The sequence below is a fragment of the Babylonia areolata genome, chromosome 22 (genome assembly GCF_041734735.1).
Source record: "Babylonia areolata isolate BAREFJ2019XMU chromosome 22, ASM4173473v1, whole genome shotgun sequence".
Classification (NCBI taxonomy): Eukaryota; Metazoa; Mollusca; class Gastropoda; order Neogastropoda; family Buccinidae; genus Babylonia; species Babylonia areolata.
The window spans coordinates 30,545,712-30,567,875 of NC_134897.1; the positions used below are offsets into that span (position 1 = coordinate 30,545,712).

Consider the following 22,164-nt stretch of genomic DNA (forward strand, 5'->3'; position numbering starts at 1 on the left):
CCCCAACACGTCCAACCCCAACCTGGTCAGTGTGTGTGTGTGTGTGTCCTGCTGTCCAACCCCAACCTGGTCAGTGTGTGTGTCTGTGTGTGTGTGTGTGTGTCTGTGCGTGTGTCTGTGTGTTATGTTTTGTATTTTGTGTCCAGTTTTTCCTTTTCCGCATTTACGTTTTTTATTTTGTAAACGCCTTGGGCTTATCTTTAAGATTAGGTGTAAATACCCATACTACTACTACTACTACTGCTACTGATAATAATAATAAAAGTCATCATCATTTTCATCATCATTATCATATTCATAATGTATCACCGTCCCGATGGCCGTAAAAAGCTATTTATAACTATCATGTTAATAAATAGTAAAGAGTGGTAACTCTCTCCATTCACAAGGTACACAACTTCAAGTCAGTGCTGCTTACGCTATCGATTCAGCTAGACACAGGTAAATAAAAGGTACATTGGAACAAACCCGTGATGTTAATGTTCTAAGAAAGGCACGGATGCCTTTCCAAGAGCAGCCTTATGCTGGAGATGAACACTTCAGAGGCATGTATTGGGTTTATGGATGTGGATGTGGCTGTACTTGTGCCTGATTTTATGTTTCGTGTGTATGTGTGTGTATGTGTGTGTGTGTGTGTGTGTGTGTGTGTGTGTGTTTCTCAGATATTACGGATTCGATATATAATTGTTTTTTTGTGGTTTGTCTGTGTTTAACCCTGATATATCTCTGCATGCTCGGCTGGGCCGCAATTAACAACGATAGATCAATTAACAGAATGAAATAAAACAAAGCAGAACTAATATAAACTACACTGAAATATATATATATATATATATATATATATATATATATATATTTAAATAACTAAATAGCCCCCTTCCCCTGTAAAACACAAACATGCTGGGTATGTTATCGTTTCCATAACCGACCGAAAGCTGATATGGATTACAGGATCTTTAACGTGCGTATTTGATCTTCTGCTTGCATATAGTATACACACGAAGGGGGTTCGGGCACTAGCAGGTCTGCACATACGTTGACCTAGAAGATCGGGAAAATCTCCACCCTTCACCCACCAGGCGCCGTCACCGAGATTCGAACCCGGGACTCTCAGATTGAAAGTTCAACGCTTTAACCACTCGGTTATTGCACCCGTCAACTGGACACCACAGGCGTCAGCTGAACCACGTGCACAAAACTCGAATTTCCTTCAGTGAGGGAGAGGAGGGGGGTGAGGGGAAGGAGTGGAGAGAAGTGGGGTGGGGCGGATGTGAACTGTTGCATGTCTTGAGCAGTTGTCAGCAAGCGCTGAAATAGGTACGGATAACACGTGAGACACGTGCGCAAGGAGCGTCAAGTGTGTGCGTACGCAGGGAGTGTGTTGTGGCGAGAGTGGTGGGTGGGTGGGGGGGTACGTGCGTGTGCCGGGTGTGATTCAAACTCACAGTTGCTCCACCCAAAGCAACGCGCTGGACTGGGTAAGATTTCTCAGTGGTTTCAAAAGGAAAAAGAAAAATTGAAAAACAAGATAACAACTGACAAAACTGCCCCCTTTTTTCTCACCATACATTTTCAAAGAAAATTATCACGAGTCTTCTCGCACGGACTGACAGGGGGTCTGGCGTGTGGGGAGGTGGAGGTTTCAAGACGAGCCAGTGTTGATCAACTTTATCCCACATTCACCGTTTGACTTGAGTGGTGAACAGTCGTGTGGAGGAGGTACAGATCGTCACGAACAGCACAACCTTCCATGAAGTGCGCGCACAATTCTTCGTCGTCTTCGTTCGTGGGCTGCAACTCCCTCGTCAGTTCACTCGAATGAACACGAGTGGGCTTTTACGTGTATGACCGTTTTTACCCCGTCATGCAGACAGCCATACTCGTTTTCGGGGTTGTGCATGCTGGGTATATTTTTGTTTCTATAACCCACCAAACGCTGACATGGATTACAGGATCTTTATCTTGCGTCGGTTTGATCTTTTGCTTGTGTATACACGCACAAAGGGGGTTCAGGCACTGGCATGTCTGCACATAATTATGTTGACCAGGGAGATCGGAAAATCTCCACCCTTTACCCAACAGGCGCTACTACCGAGATTCGAACCCGAGACCATCAGATTGAAAGTCCAACGCTTTAACCACTCGGCTATTTGCGCCCGTCGCGCGCACAGTTCAAATCAAAGAGGAGATTGGGTCATACTAAAATGCGAAAAGACGCGAAAAGACACGAAAAGACGCGAAAAGACACGAAAAGACACGAAAATACACCGGAAAAGAATGTGAAAAGACATGAAAAGTCCTGGAATATCTATTCTGATGTCTTTTCAGATGTGTTTTCGCGTCTTTTCGCGTCTTTTAAGTAAGACACGAAAAGACGCGAAAAGATACGAGAACACATCTGAAAAAACATGTGAAAAGACACTTTTCGTGTCATTTCGTGTCTTTTCGCAATTTCACATTCTTTTCATATGTCTTTTCGCGTCTTTTCGCGTCTTTTCGAGTCTTTTCGCGTCTTTTCGAGTCTTTTCGTGTCTTTTCGCGTCTTTTCGAGTTTTAGTGACACCGTGCCATACTAAAATGACGAAAAGACACGAAAAGACACGCGAAAAGACACGAAAAGACGCGAAAAGGCACGAAAATACACCGGAAAAGAATGTGAAAAGACATGAAAAGTTCTGGAATATCTATTCTGATGTCTTTTCAGATGTGTTTTCGTGTCTTTTAAGTAAGACACGAAAAGATACGAAAACACATCTGAAAAAACATGTGAAAAGACACTTTTCGTGTCATTTCGTGTCTTTTCGCATTTTCACATTCTTTTCGGATGTCTTTTCGCGTTTTCACATTTTTTTCATATGTCTTTTCGTGTCTTTTCGCGTCTTTTCGTGTCTTTTCGCGTCTTTTCGTGTCTTTTCGAGTTTTAGTGACACCGGGGAGATTTGTTGTTGTTATTGTTGTTCTTCATTAATTTAGCTCCAAGCTTGCACAGCGTTGGTGGGATAACAACTGAACCAGAACAAAATATACTTCGAAAACCCCGCCGCTTGATCTTGGAAACGCAATTGTGATATTGTTTTTCTTTAAGTTTATTTCATTCATTCTGTTCTAGTGTATTCCGTTCTTTTCTTTCTTTCTTTAATCATTGAGCTTAAGTTCTGATGGAATGCTAGGGCCGGAGTTGTCAATCCGAATTTTATCGTGAAGGTGACAAGGTAAAACGAATAATACATTTACAAGGGTAGTGGACAAGTGGAACAAATTAACAAACAATATCAAACGTGCACCCGGTATAAATACTTACTCATAGATAAACATGAGTTATTGACAAAAACGAAATATGACTTTGATGGATAAAATGACTGAGCTAGTCAAAGACCTGACCAACAATATAAAGGAGTAAATCTGAAGGGGCATAAAAAGCCAAAAATGGCTAAGTTGTATAAAACAACGCCCCAAATCCTGATCCTGATCCTGAAGTGAAAGCATTTTTCTTTTCTTTTCTTTTCTTTTTTTTCTTCTTTTTTCATTTTTCGTGCAACCTATGTCATAGCGTGTTATTGGACTTGGGGGCCATACCTGAACAGAAACCGTAAACTGGAAAAGAAAAAAAGTGAATGAACGTCAACATTGTTGACATGTGAAGACAGGTGAGTTGCTTCACGTGCTGTGTGGTGTTCGGAAATCTGAAGGTGAGGTACTTTGTGTGTGTGTCTCATTTCCTCGCTGCCTCTGTGTGTGTGTGTGTGTGTGTGTATGACTGCCTCTGTTTCTTGTCTCTGTCTGTCTGTCTGTCTGTGGCTGTCTCTGTCTCTGTCTCTGTGTCTGTTTGTCTGTCTCTCTCTCTCAGTTGTCTCGCTGTGTATTTGAGTATTTTCCTGTCTCTCATTCATACAAGTGTGCGAGCGTACACACACACACACACACACACACACGAACACATACATCCACACGTACATACCACGCATGTGCACGACCACAACAAACACCTTCCTCCCACCACAGACCACCACCAACTTCCCCCCCCCCCCACACACACACACCCAGCACTCCCCACCACCACTACCTCACCAACACAAATCTCCACCTCCGCCAGCAGCACCTTCCCTTCTTCACCAAACTCCCGCCCCCCCCCGCCTCCCCCCCCCCCCCACACACACACCCACCCCCTTCGTCAACACTTCAGTCAGTCAACTATCAAACTAGCGAAACCTTCACAATGTTCTATCCATCAGCGTCAAATCGGTAGGGCGTACCTGTTGCTTGATAATCTATCGCCAAAGCTCTTTGCAACGTAAAAAATCTATACTAAAAAATAATAATAATAATAAAAAAAATAAAAAATAAAAAAACGTTTCAAAGACAGCAAGCCAGAAGCTGGAAATATCGACCGGGTTTACATCCCTAGGGTCCCTGACTGGGTGGGTTAGCAGCGCTACGTTTACTTGCGTAAAGAACTGATTTTCTGAAGCACATGCGATCCATCATCTTAGGACCATTCTTAACGCTAAGGAAGCTTATCTGCAACACCACACAACTCACTCTCTCGCTCTCTCTCGCTCACACACACACACGCACACACACTCTCTCTCTCTCTCTCTGTGGACTGCTCAACAACTGGCCACATATTTGTATTATAAGTTGCAGTCCAAAAAGATTTTGCTGATAATCGGAAGTTATATGTTGCCTTTGCTGATTTTGAAAAAGCGTTTGACTCCGTTTCTATAAGATTGTTATGGCCTGTTTTATTGTAAAACGGAATAAGGGGCAGTTGTATTTTTGTCTCAAAAGTGTATAATGAAGGAAAAGCGAGGATAATATCTGGGGCTGAATTATTAGACTTTGTTAACCATAGTCGTGGTGTCAAACAAGGAGATATATGCCTTCCAGTTTGTTTTTTGTTTTTGTTTGTTTAAAAAAAAAATTTATGAACTTGATTTGAAAATGATTGAAAATGGACGACATGGTATTGCTTTTGACTTGGTTGAATGATTTATAATACATTTTGCTGATGACATTGTTTTATCATATGCAACAGTAGCTGGTTTATAACGACAGCTGAACAGTTTGCATATGGTGGCAACAGTAGGTCAATATGGCAAACACTAACGTTATTATTTTTCGTAAAGGAGGTTATCTGGCACGTAATGAGAGGTGGGTCTATGTCGACGAAAGTTTCACAGTGGTAAAAAATGTAATGCTTACAGATGTCATGGGACTAATTTTTCAACTAGACTTAGTTTCAATTTAGCATGGCAAGATTTAGTTCATAGAACGAAGAAAGCAGTTATGATTATTTTTCATGTGATATATTAGCTGGATTGAAGCTCTTTTAGTCTGCTGCCAAACTGTTCGATTCCCAGGTTAAATCGATAGTGCAATATCGTGCACTGGGCATTTGAGAAGGGTTCAGAAATTGAACAGAATAGTTGTTTGCACTGAAACGTTTTTTGTTGTTGTTGTTGTTTTTGTTGTTTTTTAATGTAGACAATCGATCTACGAATGATTTTGAGTATGGTGAGTTTGGGAGGTTTCCAACTGGCAATGTCAACATTTTTACTCGTCTGCTCTTCTGTGGTTTTTTGTTGTTTTTTTTTTTAAGTCGGATTTATAATGTATCCAAATGGGTGTACCTGTTTAGGACGAACGTATGCACCATTTCTGGTTCGACATTCTTGAACTTGAACTTGTGGTGCTTAAGGCCTCGTTCAAGGCCGGTTCACCGTCAGGATTTGAATACTTCCTGCATGCGTGGCGGTTCAGGTCTTACTGTCTACCTATTCAAGGCAAGCAGGATTATATGTTGTGGGTATTTTTGCCCAGTGGGCATCCAGTCTGGACGTAAAGCTGTTGACAGTTGGTGCTGTAACTACGGTCTGGAAGATTATTCCAGGTGTTGATGATGCGTTCTGCAAAATAATTACTTATGTGCAAGCGGCTGTGTCCCTTGTGCACTTTTAGACAGTTGCCCTTTGTGTCTCTACCTTCCAATAGATGAAATTCTAGATTATGCACATTATGGATACCATGGATGTACTTGTATAAATCTATCATGTCACCACGGGCGCGCGTCGATGCTGGAGACTGGGGAAGCGGAGAGCAGCTGGACGTTCCGGGTATGGTTTGTCTTTGAGACAGGAGTTTTGTTGCTCTGCGTTGGACATTAACCACTTGAGCACACAAAGTTTTATGGTCAGGCTGCCAGACTGAGTGTCCGTATTCCAGCACAGGTCTGACAAGAGACTTGTACAGCTGAACGAATGTATTTTCGTTCCGTGAGTTTATTTTTCATTATTTTCCATTGTACAGGTGTTATAAGGCTTGAAAAAATGGACACTGTCATCCTTTACAATACGCAGCATACTCCATATTTTTACAGTCTTCGATTATTTTTTCCCTTATGTGAGCCATTTATGTGTGCAAAACATGTGGATTCATGTATCAGTAAGTTCAATCTCAAACCTTTCTGTCGTCGTACACTTTCGTTTTCAGCCTCGCGCGAATGACACCACACTTCATTACGTATACAGTTTCGAAGTGCACAACTCTTGCGCACTTTCCGCTTTCCAACGGACTTAACGAATCCGCCACACGGGGAAATTTGAATTTACCCGTGTGTCCGATTTTTCTCTTCACTTTGTGTATCTCCCCTTCTTTTCCAAGCCCTTTGCTAGGTGCTTGGAATGCCCCCAAAAGCATCCCTTTTCAGACACCCTTATATTCGGGCCAAGTTTCATTCAAAATTGTGTATTAGAGTATAGAATACTATATATTATATCTGATAAGTTTTTACCCGTTTGGTACTATTTTCACGTATGTTTTGCACTGCAGAAGGGTAAAAATGACAACTAGAACATAAGAATGTCAAAACCCGAACCCGACTGACGTATCTGGCTTGGTTGTGGTGGCACCCTGTGAAGGTACTTTAGTACGGACAAGTAGAACCGTCCGAGGCCACCCAGAGAAACTACAGGTCCCCTACTCCCCTACTGACTCCCACAGGCACTCTTCTTTCCCATCAGCTATCCGCATGTGGAACCAGATTCCAGACCACATCCTACCAGGCGTTTCCCCTCTGGCTTTCAAGATCAGGACTGAGGCCTGGTTGTGAGCCTCAGGCTCAGTATAGCTACAGGAGAGGGTTGTGTTTGTTTGTTGTTCTTTCTTCTTCTTTTTTCTCTCGACATATGCTGTGTGGGGCCCGGGTTCCCTGGCTGAACTAGGGGGGGCTTAACGGTCGTACACAGACATCAGTCTCTTAGAGCGCACCCCCCCCCCCTCCTTAACCATTGTGGACTGTTGCCCTGCACTGGGATCACCACAGGATTGTAGACAAGACAAGACGAGACAGGTTAAGCGCGTCAGTCCGTATTCCCAAACGGTTTGGATTTTTACTTAATTCAAAATGCGGCGAACTGTATGCTGTAGGTAAAGAGAACCCGTTTGAAAACACGACTCAACGCCATACTTTTCTAGAACCATGTTGCGCTTTACCGTTTGATACTATTTTCACGTCTGTTTTGTACTGCAGACGGGTAAAAAAAAAAGTGAAGTAGAACATGAGAATGTCGAACCCAAAATGGTGAAAACGTTTTCAGGAAAAGGGTATACCCATTTGGGTACATTGTAATTCCGACTTCAACATAGAAGAGCAGACAGATAAAAATGTTAACATTGCCTTCCAATTCCTGTAAGTTCTTCCACGAGAGGCATCAAATTTTGGTTGAAATTAAAGTGGATGGACGAAAATAGGTTGCCATCCAAACCTTATAAGACATTATATAGGCTAGTGGTTAAAGCGTTGGACTTTTATATCTGAGGGTCCCTGGTTCGAATCTCGGTAACGGTGCCTGGTGGGTAAAGGGTGGAGATTTTTCCGATCTCCCAGGTCAACATATGTGCAGACCTGCTAGTACCTGAACCCCTTCCATGTGTATACGCAAGCAGAAGACCAAATACGCATGTTAAAGATCCGGCAGTCCATGTCAGCTTTCGGTGTGTTATGGAAACAAGAACATACCCAGCATGCACACCCCCGAAAACGGAGTATAGCTACCTACATGGCGGGGAAAAAACGGTCATACACGTTCGTTCGTTCTTTAGTTTAGTGTCTTTTCACAATCAGTGATATAAGACGAAGGTCATACACGCAAAAGCCCAGTCGTGTACATACGAGTGAACGTGGGAGTTGAAGCCACGAACAGAGAAGAAGAAGATTATATAACTTGCATAGGAATGGTAAAAATACGTGGGTTACAAATGTGTGTCATTTCCAGAATTCTCATGGATTCTTATGTTTGGGACAATAAAAGTGTCCAATGCATCTCAGGGTTTCAAAACAAAGTTATGGATTGTATGTGGCAGGACTGGCAGGACTATGTGTATACTGGTGACAGTTGTGCTCATTAAAGACTTTTTTTTTCTTTTTTAGACCACATATATGATTGAGCCATGTCTTCCACTAAAAGTGAACCGGTATATTAAATGTACATTGACTAAATTCAGATTTGGCATTTCTGTCATTGACTGAGGTACAAGCCCAAAGGTGAGAGTGAACTAAGATATCGTTTATGTAAGACACACAGAGAAGACGAGATCCCTTTTTTTTTCTTTTTCTTTCTTTTTTTTTCTTTGTTGTTGTTGTTAACGTGACCTGCCCTTTTTGTCCTTAGATCGAAGTTAATTGAACCTCATTATTATAAGAACCCTTGCCCTTGCAGATTTAGCTTAAATGTGTTACTGTCGTTCGGAAGTGAGACTAGGCCTACTCTTCATGGACTAGATTTGAAAAGGCTGAATATTACGACATCATACGCTTCTCCTCTGCTGATGTGTGTATAAGATGTAACTGATATCAGCTATAATTCCAGTATTACATATTGCATTGCACTTATGTCACACCCCTTCAGAAAGGGGCTTTGGCCTTTATTCGAACATAACTCTCTCTCTCTCTCTCTCTCTCTCTCTCTCTCTCTCTCTCTCTCTCTCTCTCTCTCAATGACATGGGCCAGTGGCCTATTCAGTAAACCATTCAGTATTCTCTCTCTCTCTCTCTCTCTCTCTCTCTCTCTCTCCGTCTCTCTCTCCACATAAACACACACACACACACACACACACACACACACACACACACACACACACACACACACACAACCACACAACCACACGCTGCTCTATATCAAGTGCCTGTGGGTGGGTGCAGAGCCGGACGGGAGAAACGTTACCTCATGTATATCAACTGTCGGATCTGTGGCAGCACTAACCTTCCTTTCCCCCACCCCTCCTCTCTCTACCTCCCTCCCTCCCTCCTTCCCCCTCCAGTCCTTTCCTCCTCCCCCATCGCCCCCGCCCCCACTCTCACCCCCTCCGTCACACACACACACACACACACACACACACTCTCTCTCTCTCTCTCTCTCTATCTGTGAAGGAAGCATCGCTACTCGGCATGACGATATCGATCTCACTTCACCATCATCGTCGCCACCACCACCACCACCATCACCATCACCACGACAACAATGCTTCACCACTGAACTCCCCTCGTCAATACGTCTCTTTCTCTCTACGCTGACCTCGCGATAATTGTAGTTATCGATTTTTTTCTGATTTTTTTCCGCTTTTTTTAAAATGAAATGACAATCGCGGTGCTCTCGTCAACATACAGGATGAAAGGGGTGGGGTGGGAGCGGGAGTCTGAAGATTGATGAGTGGGGTGTGAGGGGGGGGGGGATCACAATGAAAGTTGGGTGATGTGTGATGTCAATATGACGACTCCTCCCACCGCCGCTGCACACATACACCACACACACACACACACGCACACACACACACACACACTCTCTCTCTCTCTCACTCTCTCTCACACACTCTCTCTCTCTCTCTCTCTCTCTCTCCCTTACACACACACACACACACACACACACACACACACACACACACACACACATACACACACACACACACATACCTTTGGTCGCATGCGCAACGTTTACCACCACTACTTTCTCCTCCCCCCTCCCACCTACCTGCACCCCTTCGCCCAACCCCCAACACTCCCCCCCCTCCTCAGTCCCCCTCCAGTTTATCTCGTCACACGTTGCACCTCCCCCTACCCCCCCCCCCCCCCCCCTCCCCCCCAAAAAAAAAACCCACTGCATGCTAGCTCGACAGTCCTTCCAACCCCTCCATGTCTTCAGTTTTCAAGGCTTGACACAGTTTTCGTTGTAATGTTCTATTATCGAAGCTGTTATATAAAGCAGTTGGGTGCCTGCCTGTAAGCCTTCGCTTGTAGACGTTGGAAAAGGCCCGGTGTCGCTTTTTCGCAGCGTCGTCGTCGTGGAGACTGTGGGTTTCACTTGATCGTAACTAGACTGGTAGTAGTTGTGAGCTGGTGTGCACAGTATAAATAAGGAGAGACGAGATTTACCTGGCTTGTACCGTAGCATCTACTGAGATGGCTAGCCAAGACAAACGGTGAGTGGTCTGATCTGGGAGGTTGAGCTTTTTTTTATCCTACTACCTTTTTTTTTTTTTATTATTTTTTTTTTAGCGAGGTATGTTTGGTTAGGACAGATTAGTTTGGTGTTATGTGTTTGTGATTATTATGTTTTCTTCATTATTCATGTGGCTGTATTTTGCTGTCAGTCTTCTTATACAAGGTGCTTCGGGGGTGTTTCTGATTAGTTTTGCTTCGTGTGAAGGTTTTGTGTATGAGTAGCTTAGCTTTTTTTAAAATTTTTTTTTTTTTAGTGACTTTATCAATCAGGATGTTAAATTGTAGTTTTGAATGGTTTTTATCCGGTGCTGTTGAATACTGTCATGAACGCTAGCATTTTCTCTGTGTGTGTGTGTGTGTGTGTGTGTGTGTGTGTGTGTGTGTGTCTTTCTGTCCAAGCTTACTCTGTTAGCTCTCTCAGTAAGTTCGTTCATACATTCACATTCATCTCTCTCTCTCTCTCTCTCTCTCTCTCTCTCTCTCTCTCTCTCTCTCTCTCTCTCCCGTTTGCCATTACCGATTACTAGAAAACAAATACAGCAGATAAACAATCAAAAACCAAAACAAACTGCGGTGGCGTGCTCTCTATCGTGTGTTACACAAAGCAGCTCTAATGTGGCGCGAAATCGAAGGAAAATGGGGTAGTACTAATATGTAAGAACAAGAACAAATGTTTTAATTGCGTATAGGCCTGTGACCCGTTGCAAACATAATATACATAAAGAAACCAACACAAGGCACACAAATAAGTAGATAAATAACAGACAGGTAAACAAATAAATAAATAAACGAATAAATAAATCTTTCGTCCTCATTGTATCAGTTAGAGACCATCCTTGTGAGAAGACACTTGAATACTAATATGTATATATATCTAGAAAATACTACAAACCCTGATATTCTAAAAACTGGAACACAACAGGCTGCAGTGTCATAGCTGGTCAATGGTATCTACAGGCTGCCTGCTGCAGCCTCGCACGTGATTGAGGCAATTTCGTGTTGTCATCAACGCTGAAGCTTGTTCATTACCTTTTGCCATTACGAACCGCTGCCGTCCGGGTCGTCAAATGGATCGATTCTGGCTTGCCCTTCAAACCGCTGCACTACTGCCGATAGCAGTTTGCATGTAGTTTAGGGGCCTCGGCTGGTGAGCAACAGCTTGCACTTTTAACGTTTGCATGCACCGTCGGGCAAAATGTTCTCTGTTATTTTTCAAAGCTCCGATTTAGCCAGTATGCCTAACCAACTTCATTTTGTGGACCAAAATCCCATAGTGGACACGATCGCCTTCAAATGATCATATGGGTACTTACATAGTGCTTACCCTCGGTCGGAGACTAAGCTCTAAGCTCTTTACAAACACGGAAGCATTTTGCACAACAGGCTGCCAAGCTGGGTAGAGCCGACTGACAGCTACTGTATTGGGCGCTCATCATTCGTTTCCTGTGTCATTCAGTCAGGTTCCGGTCACGCACACATACACACGCATACAGACATGTAACGTGTATAACCGTGTTGTCTGTTTACCCCGCCATGTAGGCAGCTATATTCCATGTTCGGAGGTGTGCATGCTGGGTATGTTCTTGTTTCCTTAATCCGCCGAACGCTGACATGGATTTCAGGCTCTTTAACGTGCGCATTTGATCTTCTGCGTGCGTATACACAAGAAGGGGGTTCAGGTCAGTCTAGCAGGTCTGCATATACATATTGTTATACTGACCTGGGAGATCGGAAAAATCTCCACCCTTTGCCCACCAAGCCAACGCTTTAAGCATTCGGCTTTTGCGTCCAAGTGCAGAGCCGACAGGGAATTAGTTAATGCAGATTGTGTCACTTTTTTGTTTTCATTTTTATGATATCCATTCCGGCGTGCAAATGTTTTGGCGTTTGCCGACGTGGTTTATGGTCGCCTCATTGTGACGCCTTCTGGGCAGACTTCCGGTGCATTACAAACATATATATATATATATTGAAACTAAAACAAAAAAGTGAAAATAGAACAGATTATGCGCCATCTGTGTCGTCGCTGAACACAGATCTTTAATAGGCATGTTGCTGTCCAAATCCATTTTCGTGTCGTTTCCTTTGAATTTCTTACTTTATTTTTATTTTTTATTTTTTAAATTTATTTATTTACTTTTGATAGCAAACAATAAAGGAACACACTACACACTACCTGAGGAAGCAGTCTCTGCCCTCTCCTTCCCTGTGCATGTTCCAATCTTCCATTAGAACATTCGAAACATTTTACTCCTTTTTTTTTTCCTTTTTTTTTTCCTTTAAGGCTTAGGGGTTCCTGCTGATTCAGCATCATGTTGGTCCCGCTGAACGGGTCTTGACTGGCTGGGTCATGTGTAGTTTTGATTCTTTTCTTTTTTCTTAAAAAAAAAAAAAAAAAAAAAAAATTACGTTCGACCATCGGTCCTCGACCTTACTAATATCGCGAAATCAACCTGATGATTGTGGATACTCAAATGGAAGAAAAAGAAGAAGAGAAGCGAAGAAGAATGAATCACCATACGGTCTTCACTGGCTCAAAACGGTGACGTTTTTCATGCTTTACGTTCACGTAAACCCATTCGTAGATTGGTGTCAGCAAAGCGCACATGGTTTGCTTAATTTCACACACTGTTGTAACCACATTTTTTGACGAGTATAAAAACCTTATATATATATATATATATATATATATATATATATGTATATATATATATGATTTAAATATTCACTCCCCGACCGTACATTTCAGCTACACGTTAGCACACCTTTGATTTGTATCATATTAAATAGGAAATGTTACTCTTTGCAAAACGAAAGCACACAACTTCAAACCATTGTTGACAGCGCTTCCCACATGCTGGTATACGTGTTAACAAAGGGTAAACTGCAAAGAAACAGGCCCAGACTTTCCGGTCTAAAAAGAAAGGAATCTCTGTGTCCGTTAAAAAACCCATCATTTGACGTGGGCATACAGCAACAATGGCTGAGGAAATGCAACAACACACAGAATATTCATTTCCAAATTGATAATGAATATACCGAGGGTTTAAACGAAATACATATTTCGTCTCTTCTGTCTAATCTGTTTGGGGCATGTTCTAGATAAAAGGGCCAAATAAGTGCAGTCTTAAATGAAATGATGCTGTTTGGATTTGAATTTCTTCGTCTTTTGTGTGTGTGTGTGTGTGTGTGTGTGTGTGTGCGCGCATACATGTCAGACGGGTATAATTTAAAAGGGCTTGGAGCTTCCTTTTTTCGGAAGGGGTTGGGGGTTGAGATGGAAGTCTCTGGATTCATTTCTCTGTAACCCTTATTTCATCGTATGATTCTTGATGGGTAGCGTAAACAGCAGTGATATGCCTATGTCTTACAGTGTGAAACAATACTATTCAAAAATTCATGTTTATTAATCCGATTGGAAATTATGTGTGCACTCAATATCTCAAGAGTAACTTCGTACCGATTTGTTTGGTGTTTTCGGTCTCTCTTTGCCCGACTGACTTTCTGATCAAAGCATGTTTCGTGTGGTTTTAACCAAAAAATCCAGTCGTGGGCACGAAACCGCCTCATGCAGAATAGACGAGTTAATGCAAAATGCGATACGTATTCTTCTTCTTTTTCTTCTTCTGCTGATGACACTCAACTTCAGAAAAGTGATGTCCCTGAAAATTTGCCCTCGCTCTAACAAGAAACGCCCGACTGCTTCCTGGACATTCAAAACTGGATGACTCAAAATAAGTTACAACTGAACGCGGACAAAAAACTGAAGCAATCATCGTAGGAACGAAACAAAAACTCTGGCTTCCATCACAACAGACACAATCAAACTTGGCAGTGCATCCATCCCTCGGTGTTGTACTTGACAACACACTGTCCAGGCACACAAAAAACAAACAAAAATCAGCCATACCTGTCAGTCATGCTATTGTCAATTACGGCGCATCAGTTTCATTCAGAAGTACCTGTCCACTGACACAACATTTACACTTGTCGATTCTCTCATTCTCTCTCGCCACGACAACTGTAACTCTCCATTGTTTGGTTTGCCTGCTTCATCCATTCAGTCCCTTCAGCGCATACAAAACTCTGCTGCTCGACTTGTCCTCAGAAAGAAAAGATCTGAGCACATCACTCTTCTTTTACAATATCTCCATTGGCTCCCTGTCTCACACAAATTGCAGTACAAGATCTGCACTCTGTCATAGATTATTTACATATCTGCCCCTTCCTATTTCTGTGGCTGCCTTTACCTGCACAGCTCATCTCGCTCTCTACGATCGGCTTCGGATCCACTATGTTTACGCATACCCCCAGATTCGAACACTCCACTGTCGGCCGCCGCTCTCTCTCTGTCTCTGGACGTTACATTTAGAATGAACTCCCTCCTTCGCTTTGCCAGGTCTCCGCACTCAGCACTTTCAAGTCTCGCCTTGAAACCCACCTCTTCCCAAGATAGCCGCCCTCCCCAGCCTCTTCCTCGTTTTCAGTTTTTCCCCAATTTAGAGTTATGCATACTCTTATGCATACTGACTGGTGTAAAAGCGCTTTGATTTGTCTCTGCACAAGATTTAGTGCTATATAAATGCTGATTCTTCTTCTACTTCTCCTCATTTATTTATATATTTTTGTTGTTGTTGCACAGATGACATGAGAGCATGTTGACTCAACCAACGTGCAAATGTTTGGACATTACAAGGCTTGTATTCGTCTCACTGTAACGCCATTTGTTTGGACTGAACAAATAATATACCAGGTCCTCCGTGAAGACATACCAGTTATTGGCCCAGTTATTGGTAATTTCCGTTGTCCAGTTTTAGAAGGTGATTCATGATCGACTGTTGGCCACGTTCAGTAGCTGTCTCGCTGTTGCCTTACCGTTTCCGTGTCCAGATTGATTGAATATTTATTAACATTTTTATACAGCCAGAGCCTAAAATTAAAGCTGTTTAGGCAGTAATCGTGTCCAGTTTTGGGCGAGGAGTAATGGGTACATTTATCATTGATCCAGTACAGGTTATGTGTTAGCAGTTATGTTGCTAATATGTCGATGAAGGGCGAAGAATACGACAATAACAAGTCGTTCCCCCTACAACCCTCACAACACCCCCACCCCCACCTCCCCCACATTATACGCACACACACACACACACACGCTGTGTTTGTCATCCACAAAGGACTATGTTGTCAAGCAGTTGGCAGTTTATCTGAATGAAACTTGAGCTTTCAAAGTAAAAGCGAAATGTAAAGTGATAGCTTGCTTATTTTGTGCTTGTGCCTGTGTGAATTATAAATACTGAATGCAATTTTTCCCGGTTTTATATTAGATCAATGACCTCTGAAAACTTGGAAAACTTCATGAAAGGCAATAGCTTGTAGCTGTATTGATTAAAACAATCTTTATTATTGTTGTTTAACCCTTTACTTTCCTAATCTCTCTCTCTCTCTCTCTCTCTCTCTCTCTCTCTCTCTCTCTCTCTCTCTCAGTTTCTTACTCTATCAGTTTCTCTGTCTCTTTGCCTCTGTCCCTCACTGTATGTCTGTCTCTCTCCATAGACTTGGCTGTATTCCATAGACAGAGACACAATGGTATGCACAGTGAGTCTCGCAAGAGAAGACACCGCAACAAGTCTATAGCACTTGTTTTACTACCTGTCTGGCTTATTTACTGTCTGCCTGTCTCTTTCTCTCCGCCCCCCCCCCCCCCCCGCCCCCACCCCGGCCCCAACCCCACGATGCTTGGTTTTATAGCAGGAGAAAAGTTTTACAAGTAATCGAAAAAGTGCCATAATTCTACGCTGAGTGTTGCTCTTTGTTTCTGAAGAACATATTTTAAGTACTTGTTGTTGTTGTTGTTTATGCATGTGCCGTTTTTCAGTTCGAGAGAGCGAGAGGTGGAGGGGCAGGGGTTGATGGTATGGGGGAGAGGGGGGAGGGGGGGGGCAGAGTTATAGGTTTGGCGGTGAACCAAGTCTTGCCTAACAATATGTGTGTCGTTTTTATTTCGTTGGTTCTTTGTCTGCGTTTTTTTATGGGATCGGTGATATTTTCTTTTTTTTCTTTAAAATTTTTTTTTTTTAAATTATTATTCTTATTTCAGTTGTTGTAAGTATTTTCTTTAAAGAAACAAAACAAGAGTGGTATATGTGTTTACTTCAATCCATGACCTTCGTGAATTTTTAATTTGACCTTCGTGAATTTTTAATTTGACCTTCGTGAATTTTTAATTGAGGATGTCCAACACTACTCTTCTCGTACAGCCGAGCACCAGTAGGTGTTGTGGGTGGGGTTTTTTCCCCTCCCCACCTCCCCGTCCCTATCTACCCCTTATATCCACCCCTCCCCACAACCATTTGATCTTAAGCTACTTTTTGTCTTTTTTCTTTCTTTCTTTCTTTTTCTTTTTTTTTTTTCGTTTATGCCAACCTACACCCCACACACCCTAAATCCCCCCCGTACCTCCCCACCCCCCCGCCCCCCAATCCCCTCTTACCGCCTGTACCCGCTAAGCCCCACATGACATACCTCTCGTCTTCAGTGTCACGGTGTGCGTGAGAGATGTCACGAATAGTGCTTGCTCAGTGAGGAGAAGCAGTTCAGTGACCTAGCCCTTCAATAAATTCATCTCAAAGCGTTTTGTTCAGCAGTATCACCATACAGATAGGGAGGAGTGGGGGAGTTGGCATGAGGGAGTGTGGTGGTATGAGAGCGGGGATGGGTGTATGTGGTGTGTGTGTGTGTGGAGGGGGGTGCTGCCGGTGGGGGGGGTATATCTGCGAGACAGGGCGCGTGAAGATGTCAACCAATCCGGATTTTATCTTCCCGGTGACCAATTTATGTGTGCATGAATTTGCGTACGTTACTCTCATTATCAAACTTCGGGCTGGTGTCCGCGGGCCCGTGGGAGAGCGCGTCTCTACAGTGCGGTAGTATCTTTATTTGTTTTATTTACTGGTCTGTTTATTTTTTGTTTATTCAGTTCATTTCTTAAAGTTTGTTTTTTCCCCATATCAAACTAACCTTGTTTCTATGGAGTTGTTCGAGGGACAGTCTTTCGTCGTTTATCTATCTATATATGTATGATTTTATGTATACATTTATATTTTTTGATTAAGTACGCGCTATGTGCATGCTGCAGACGAGAAGTTTATCATCACAACCTATGTAATAATAATGAATAATGATGATAATAATAATGATAATCAGTGATAATAATAATTGATTGATTGATGTGGATACTTATATAGCGCCTATCCTCGGTCGGAGACCAAGCTCTAAGCGCTTTACAAACACGGGGTCAAATGCACAACAGGCTGCCTACCTGGGTAGAGCCGACTGACGGCTGCCATTGGGCGCTCATCACTGATTTGTTTCCTGTGTCTTTCAATCAGATTTCAGGCACGCACACATACAGACTCAGATAGACATGTAACATTTTACGCGTATGACCGGGCCATGTAGGCAATAATAATAATGATGATGATGATTCCACAGCGCGTATGCTATCCCGTGGAACCAAGCGCGTTTTTAACAATGCATGTGGCATGAATAAGGTGCAGGAGTATGAACAAACTCGCTAGAAATATTGCTTTGAAACGGGTGTATGATAGTCAGTCGTGTCCGACTATGACCATCAGAACAGCAGAGGAGGCAACTGCTGTCCCGACTTTCTGGGTTAGAAAATGATCACAGTGGAAAGCGTCTTACCCAAGTTGCACCCCCACTCAAGTTTTTCAAGTACTAGGACTGTCAGCGTTGGGATGGCTCCCAATCGGCAGTGTCGGCAGCACAAAGAGCCAGTGCAATCTTGCCTCCAAGTTTGAGTCATTGTCCTCTGGCAAAATTATGTAAAAAGAAATCCACTCTGATACAGTGGTAGGTACACAAATATATAAGCATGCACTTAAAGCCTGACAAATCCACTCTGATACAGTGGTAGGTACACAAATATATAAGCATGCACTTAAAGCCTGACAACTGAGCGCGTTGGGTTTTGCAGCTGTCAGGCATTTGCGTTGCGGATGCGGTGTGGCGCATATGCAGTGACACCTCCATGAGAAACTGAAACTGAAACTATGACAAAAGCTTGCAACCATACTGGATCGACCGGCGAACCCAGTTCAGGCTGAAAAGAATAATGCTTACAGAAGTCACATATGCTTACAGAAGTCACATGAGGGTTAAAGAGGGTTGGCTGGGTATCACGCTACTTATGAATATTTGTAAGTCTGTGGTGTCGTGCCCATAGCTTCAGTAGACTGTCTCAGCAGGCTTAGATTCATCCGTAAATGACGGCGGTTTGGACCGCGCGAAATTACTGTGACAGGACAGACATGACGGTTGTGCCTGTGCGTAATGTCAGTCCAGTCCAGACAGCAATGTGGACCGCTGGGTGTGAAACACCTGACCTTGGATTTACAGTTTTCTTTTGCTCATGTCAAGTTACAAGTTCAGTGTGTCGTACCGTGACCCGGCATTCCAATTATAGCGTTAATATACGCTAGTCCCCCTTCCCGCCAATTATTTATTTATTCATTTATTTATGTTTAAAGTTTATATATTTATATGTTTCTTTCTTTCTTTCTTTATTCACTGATTTATCTACCTGCCTACCTACCTACTTACCTATCTATCAGTCTATCTACTGTATCTATCTATTTTTACTTTGATGCAACATATCCTTCCTGTTTTCCCTCTTTTCCTTTCTCCGTTTACCACCCCGTTCTGTCTCTGTCTCAGACAGATACACGTACTCACGCACGCGCACTCGCGCTGACTCAGTGACACTGAAACGCACATACACGCCGGCCGCGTATGCGCAAACACACTTCAGTGCTGCAGGAGCATTTTGTCACCCGCCATCGTCACGGTCTTTCCTTCCAGCCTGACGAAAAGAATGAATTAGTCTCCCGGAAGAGCGCTTCGGCCAACCCGGCATGGGGGCTTCGCATGTACCACCAGTGTGGATGACCGTGATCTGCGACGGAGCAAAGACACTAGTATCTCAATTCGAATTCTAGTGTCTATGGACGGAGTAACTGTCTTATGAGACCCGGTTCACCCCTGGGGTGACTGTGTTGCATGAGCAAATTTTGCAGCGTCAGTATCGTCAGTTTGCCGCTCGAGTCAGTTACGAATTTTCCTGAACTCCACGGTACATTTTATATACCTATGAACGCACGGCATTCTTAACTCTAAGCAAACTTTGCGCTGCAAAGATCGCCTCATGCAACCCGGCTCTGGTCTGGGCTGCCGCGCGAACCGGAGTTGTCTGATTCAGTGTGAATGATCACAATACACCCACCCATCACTCATGGATACATTGTCAGTGGTCAGGCACTATATTTTTATGTCAGAGTATTGCTTGCGCAAGCGCGTCAGTATGTGTGCGCAAGCGTGTAGCCGGGCCATGCATTGTGCGCCGTGTATGTGTGTGTGCCAGTGTGCGTATGCGTGCACGAACTATATGTTTGTGGTACGCGTGCACGTCCATGTCTCTGAACAGTGTCTGTCCATCTGTTTGTCTGTCTGTCTCTCTCACACACACGCACGCCGCGTACACTCATTCGTGATAAACTGGTGGGTGGGGGCTCAGTCAGTTAATTCATGCAAACACGTAGCTGTCAACACATACACACCTGTATATAGATATCAGTGTTGTAAAATAAAACTTCCGAGCAAGTCTTATTGGAATATGAGATCAACAACGGGAGACGAGTCCTGAGCATTTCTGCTGCATCGAAAGGAATTATTTCCCCTGTTGCATTATTTTTTTTTAAGTGGTGACACAGATGCGGTTTTTCCCCCCTCACTTTCTCCTGCGCTCACATGCTGTGCTGATGTTACCCGTATTGTCAACCTTTCCACCCGGATATGTAAAACGGCAAACAGAATGTCTTGATGATGCAGCGTTTCATTCAAGGAGAGCCACTCTGTAGAAAGGTTTCAGCTTGAATAAATTGTCCGTCGACGAAGAGCACACCTTGAACGAAGAGCAGTGGGAATGCAGAGAGGGTGAATCGATACCAAAATTACGTCTTGTGCTGTGGAATCGGACTGTGGTCGTACACTGTGTTCTCCTCGCCTTGAACTCGTCGTGTGGCAATTTGTGTCACCTTGGCTACCCGGGGCTCCCTTGGCACTACATCTGCGCAAAAACAGAAGTCGAAAATGAGGAGGAGACCGCTTGAAACGGAAACAATGTACGACATTTGTCTTGTCTCTTGACATGTCATGGAGTCCTTTTTTTTTCATTTTTTTTTTCATTGGTCTTTCTTTCTCTTGTGTCTCTGTCTCGCGGTGTCCTCGTTTCTTGTTTGTATTTTCATTGATTATTATTATTAATAGAAGTATTTTGTCCTTGAGGGTGATATAGAGTTTGAACGAAAAACCCAGCATCTCCATTCTGAAACTTAATTTTGGTCTTTTGTTTCCATGGTAACAGCATAGTAATCATAGACTGGAGCATCTCATGTGTGTCACTATGTCAAGTGTGTATACATTCATTCAGGTGTTTTGTGTATGATAAAGCTATTTTTCAGTATGGAAACCTTAGACTGCTTCCAGAACTCAAATTTGGGTCTCCAACATGGATTCATTTCCATATATAATTATTTATCAAACTCAATTTAAAAAATGAACTCAGAAGCAAACATGTACAGTTGGGACCTACAGTACACAGGGAGATAAACAAAAATTACCAGACAAAATTCCAGGAATTCTGGATGGTTCTAACAGTGCTGTGATAGGGTTTTGATTGAGTCTGAAGACCTGAGAAACTTTAGCAATGTGGAAATTAAAAATTATGAGATGCCACCTAATTTTTACAAAATGTTGACTTTTTTTAAGCAGTCCAGTGATATATTTAAAGATAATGTTGACCTTGACTGATTATCTGCTGAATGAGGTTGCTCATTACTCATATTGGAGCATGCTTAGATCTTGGTTTATAAAGAATCCTGTCCATGGCATTGCAACAGACACAGAAAAAAAACACCCAACAACAGCAAATCTTCATAAACCTGAACGGCAATAATTTGTCACTCTGAGATCCTAGGGAATAATAGTGGTCCACAATGTGTTAATTGGTGGGCAGATAGATCTAGATCTATAGATATGCAATGTGGGAAGGGGTGGGGGGAGGTGGGGATGGCTTTGTTAGTATGTCTGTCTGTTGGTGAGCCAGTCTGGCTGTCTGTTCTCCATTACTTTGCATCCACATTTCATGACAGATAAAGCTTAAATTCACCATGTCAGCAGACTGTTTCTGGTGCCTTCTGGGTCTTGGCCACAAATCTGAGGTGGCTTCATTGCTCAAGACTGTTTACTAGCTGACTCCAGTTCAGAGAACCTCTCTAGATAGCCATTGGCAGTATTGTTTTATAGCAGTAGTAAACTGACAAAATTTATGAATGAACAAAGATAGAGGGACCAAAACTGAAAGCAAGGGAGGAATTTTGTTAAATGTCCCTGCAGACATATTGGTGATTGTAGACATTTTAAATTAAAGCGTTAATTTTCACTTTTGAATGTTATTGTTTAATTTAAATGATGAGTTTGGGGAAACCAGCTCGGAAGGTGGAATCTAAGGTGGATATATATAATATCATGGTTATATCAAATAAATATTTAAGTACAATAAAAATGTTTAGTAATTTTAAGAAGTTTTTGAT

General features: G+C 42.8%; 1 protein-coding gene across 5 annotated transcripts in view; it reads left to right on the top strand.

Annotated features, from left to right (window-relative positions):
• Window positions 1-10,304: 10,304 nt before the first annotated feature.
• The window catches only part of LOC143297331 (glutamate carboxypeptidase 2-like), a 62,822-nt gene continuing 50,962 nt past the window's right edge, over window positions 10,305-22,164 (top strand). For 2 of the 5 annotated variants that reach the window (XR_013057254.1, XM_076609619.1), the window contains exon 1: window positions 20,272-20,694. Coding sequence is in view for 3 of the 5 variants with exons in the window: in XM_076609619.1 (XP_076465734.1) it covers window positions 20,663-20,694 (32 nt within the window). In the remaining 2 variants the exon portion in view is untranslated. Of the gene's footprint in view, window positions 10,474-20,270; window positions 20,695-22,164 lie in introns of those variants that run through there. The other 3 variants (XM_076609620.1, XM_076609621.1, XM_076609622.1) reach the window with 3 other exon arrangements.